General features: G+C 34.6%; 1 protein-coding gene across 4 annotated transcripts in view; it reads right to left on the bottom strand.

Annotated features, from left to right (window-relative positions):
• Nucleotides 1-117: 117 nt before the first annotated feature.
• Nucleotides 118-3,808, bottom strand: part of myl2a (myosin, light chain 2a, regulatory, cardiac, slow) — a 10,177-nt gene continuing 6,486 nt past the window's right edge. For all 4 annotated transcript variants that reach the window (XM_089130675.1, XM_089130677.1, XM_089130678.1 and 1 more), the window contains 6 exons: nt 3,674-3,766; nt 1,401-1,476; nt 1,152-1,256; nt 995-1,073; nt 428-476; nt 118-343 (listed from right to left, as the gene is read on the bottom strand). In XM_089130675.1, the coding sequence (XP_088986801.1) occupies nt 239-343; nt 428-476; nt 995-1,073; nt 1,152-1,256; nt 1,401-1,476; nt 3,674-3,766 (507 nt within the window). In that variant the 3' untranslated portion in view covers nt 118-238. The remainder of the gene's footprint in view (nt 344-427; nt 477-994; nt 1,074-1,151; nt 1,257-1,400; nt 1,477-3,673; nt 3,767-3,808) is intronic.

The following is a 3,808-nucleotide window of genomic DNA, read 5'->3' as shown; positions in this document are numbered from 1 at the left end:
CGTCTAATTGGATTGGAATTAAAATAGAAGTTTTTACAACAGTAAAAACAGGATGAAATCATTCACACTCGCATCAATATTTCATGTTCATTTATTTATTTATTACAGTATTTAACATGCCAAGAACATCCTTCAATCATATCTGACCATTCTCACTTCAGTGACCTCAGGTTTCACACCTGTCAATCATTAATCAGTGGGCGGGCCCAAGCGCTGTGATTGGCTGAGGCCTGACGGATTACTCCTGGTCCTTCTCCTCTCCGTGAGTGATGATGTGCACCAGATTCTTGTAGTCCAGGTTTCCCGCAACATCTGGAGGGAAAGCGTTGAACATCTGCTCCATCTGAAAACCACACGTCATCAGTCGTCAGTCAGTGATGATGGTCACTGTAACCATGGCAACCGTCAGCATCAGCACCAGCCTCACCTCCTCTGTGGAGAATCTGTCCGCCTGTGTGGTCAACATCTCCGTCACACTGAGGAGAGAAAAAACATTTCAGCTCAAAATAACCACAAATCTGGGTGTTTCTAGACCAAATATACAAACATTCTCCAAAATCAAGATGCTTTTACACATTCCTTACATTTCAATTCAACATAACTCAATTTCCTGCATAACTCTAAATATCTCCATCGGGATTCTGTGCCCTCTTGTGGACAATAATAATAACACATGATATTTCATGCCTCTCACACATATTACATACACATTATACAATCATTTTTTTTTTTTAAGTTTTAACATTTTTAGTTTGAATTTTAGGGTTTCCTATGTGAACTGAAGTATTGCAGTCATTCCTGAGGGGCTCAGATTGATCTGTTACTTTTTAAAATTTCAACCACAAACTCCTGGAATTCATGACATTTTTGTTTGTGAGTGTGTTCATGGTGTCTTGGACCCTCTGATGTAAAAATGACCAAAGACAAAAAACAGATTTGTGCACATGTGCCCCAGTCGATCGCGTTTAGACATTAATAACGCTGAATGTCCTACTACTCCTTCTTCAGGATGCCCTTGCCCTCGGGGTCGAACACCTTGAAGGCGTTCAGGATGGTTTCCTCGGGATCGGCTCCTGTGAGAAACACACACACTCTGTGATTGGCAGAACTTCAGCATGTCACATGACCAGCCGAGTCTCCCGCAAACCTGCCTTTGAGTTTCTCCCCGAACATGGTGAGGAACACGGTGAAGTTGATGGGGCCCGAAGCCTCCTTCAGCATCTCGTCGATCTCCTCCTGCTTCACATTCACACGCCCTGAGGAGCATCATGGGACAGGAGAGTGTTTAATATTTCAGATTTAATTACAGTAAGTTAAAAAAATGTTGTACATGTTTGATGAGGATGATGATGATGCTGATGATGAAGATGAAGATAACGGTGTGTTCTGCTGAGACTGACCGAGAGCTGCGAACGTGTCCCTCAGGTCGTTCTTGTCTATGAAGCCGTCTCTGTTCTGGTCCATGATGGTGAAGGCCTGAGATGGAGAGAAGAGCTCATGATCCCTGAGGAAACGCTTACAGAACTAGAACCATCATCAGTATCTTCATTGCTCAAAAAAAATCATATGGAGTCTTGCACAAGACTATATATATATATATATATATATATATATATATATATATATTAATAGTGTATTAATAGTATAGTAATATAAATGAAACTAGAAAAATGAGAATATGGTGCAAAAGTTCATTTATTACAGTAATTCAACTTAAAAGGTGAAACTTATATATTATATAGACTCATTACATGCAAAGTGAGATATTTCAAGCCTTTATTTGTTATAATTGTGATGATTATGGATTACAGATGTGGGGTTTTCATAAGCTGTAATCCATAATCATCAAAATGATAACAAATAAAGGCTTGAAATATCTCACTTTGCATGTAATGAGTCTATATAATATATTAGTTTCACCTTTTAAGTTGAATTACTGTAATAAATGAACTTTTGCACCATATTGTTTCAGTTTCACCTGCATATATAAATAGTGAATAGTTTAAACTAATACATTCTCCCGTTTTGATTTAACTAAAACAAGAGAACAAATGATTATATCGGACACACAATTTTCTTAAATGGAAAAAAGTGCTGGGCTCCGTACTAATTAAATAAAATATGAAAAAAAATATCAAAAAATATTTATTGCAGGCAGCTATTTTCCAAAGTTTCAAATTTTTGTTTACTTAAAGTTGAAATGCTAAAACAATGAATTCCAAATAAATTCTTAAAAAATATTTTTTTAAATAAAATTATAAAAAAAACACAAAACTTTAACTAAAATAAATATGAAAATAAAATATTAACAATAACTACATCAGTAATAATAAAAAAGTTTCAAACTTCATGAGATGACGTTACTGACGTATAAGATAAGTAACTATAATTGAATATGAAAATGAAAAATGGCTCAGATTTGGCCTTGTGGGAATTTGCTGAGATCTATTGTTGAGCTCCGTCACACATGTGCCAGTTATCCCAGCAGAATCTGGTATGTTAAGGAGAGTCTCTATAAATATATATTTCAGCCCTCAATAGGGATCAGACAGGAATATCATATTCCATAGTGAGCTTTACAAAAATACAGACAGCAGCTGCTCTCCCCAGGAGCCAATCAAAACACACCCCCACACACCGACAAATCAAGCCATTTTATTTTCTATTTAATATTTTTTATTTTGGGGGGGGGGGGGGTATGGTACTAAATTATATTTATGTAGTAGTTATGATCCATTTATGAACATAACTGATATCCACCAATCACAGTGGAGATGAGAGTCACATGATCAATCACAGCTCATCACAAGCAGATTTACTAATATACAGAAGCTGCACAGTGTCATTCACACACACACTAAACACACACGACACTGTAAAAATGCAATAACCATTAATTTATCATAAAAACATAACTGATTTAATAACTGATCCAATTAACAGTTTTCACCGTAGCATTTTAACAGTATTTTACCATTTTTAATTACTATTTTTATTTATTTATTTAATTTTTTTTGAAGGCTCTTTAGCACTAATATTGTCATCTTTTACATCTCAGACTCCAATTTTGAGCAAATAAAGTTAAGTTGGACTTTTTTTCAGATTTTTTATTCCACAAGGTTGGTATGAAACTTGGTACATGTAAATATTTATCTAAAAAAATAAATAAACAAACAAACAAATAAATATATATATATATATATATATATATATTTGCAGTTGAAGTTGTAGAGTAAAACATGTTTTGTAATATATATATATATATATATATATATATATATATATATATGTCATATAATAATGTAAATTTTGTGCTTTTTTCGTAATTATACATTTTATAAAACTTTTTCAAGTTCTTAAGTTTTTTCATCTTTTTTCAATTCAGCAATAATCTGCAAGTATCTTCTTTAAAAAGACACTTTCTTTAAAAACCTTTCAACATGTAAATTTAATTTTATATATTACAATAGTTAGGTCTGTAAACTGACATTACATCAAAAAAGAACAATTCTTTTAACTGTTAAGGCTGTAAAACCTAAAACGACGCTATACTGTATTTTTACGGTAGATTTCTGGCAACCACAGCTGCTGTTTTTACCGTAAAATGAACAGATTAATTTTTTCTGTTTAGGAGTGTGTGCAGGTGTTACGCTGGTTCAGGAAAGCATCCGACCTCCTTGAACTCCTGGATCTGAGCCTGCTCAAACATGGAGAAGACGTTGGAGTTCGCTCCGTCCGCCGACCTCTTCTTCGCTTTCTTGGGCGCCTGCACACACCAAACTCTCCTAAACAACACACTTCGCCTCAT

The sequence above is a fragment of the Pimephales promelas genome, chromosome 4 (genome assembly GCF_988280905.1).
Source record: "Pimephales promelas chromosome 4, fPimPro1.hap1.1, whole genome shotgun sequence".
In the NCBI taxonomy this organism is placed as follows: Eukaryota; Metazoa; Chordata; class Actinopteri; order Cypriniformes; family Leuciscidae; genus Pimephales; species Pimephales promelas.
Note: the sequence above shows the minus strand (reverse complement) of the source record. Positions and strands in the feature narration are given on the sequence as shown.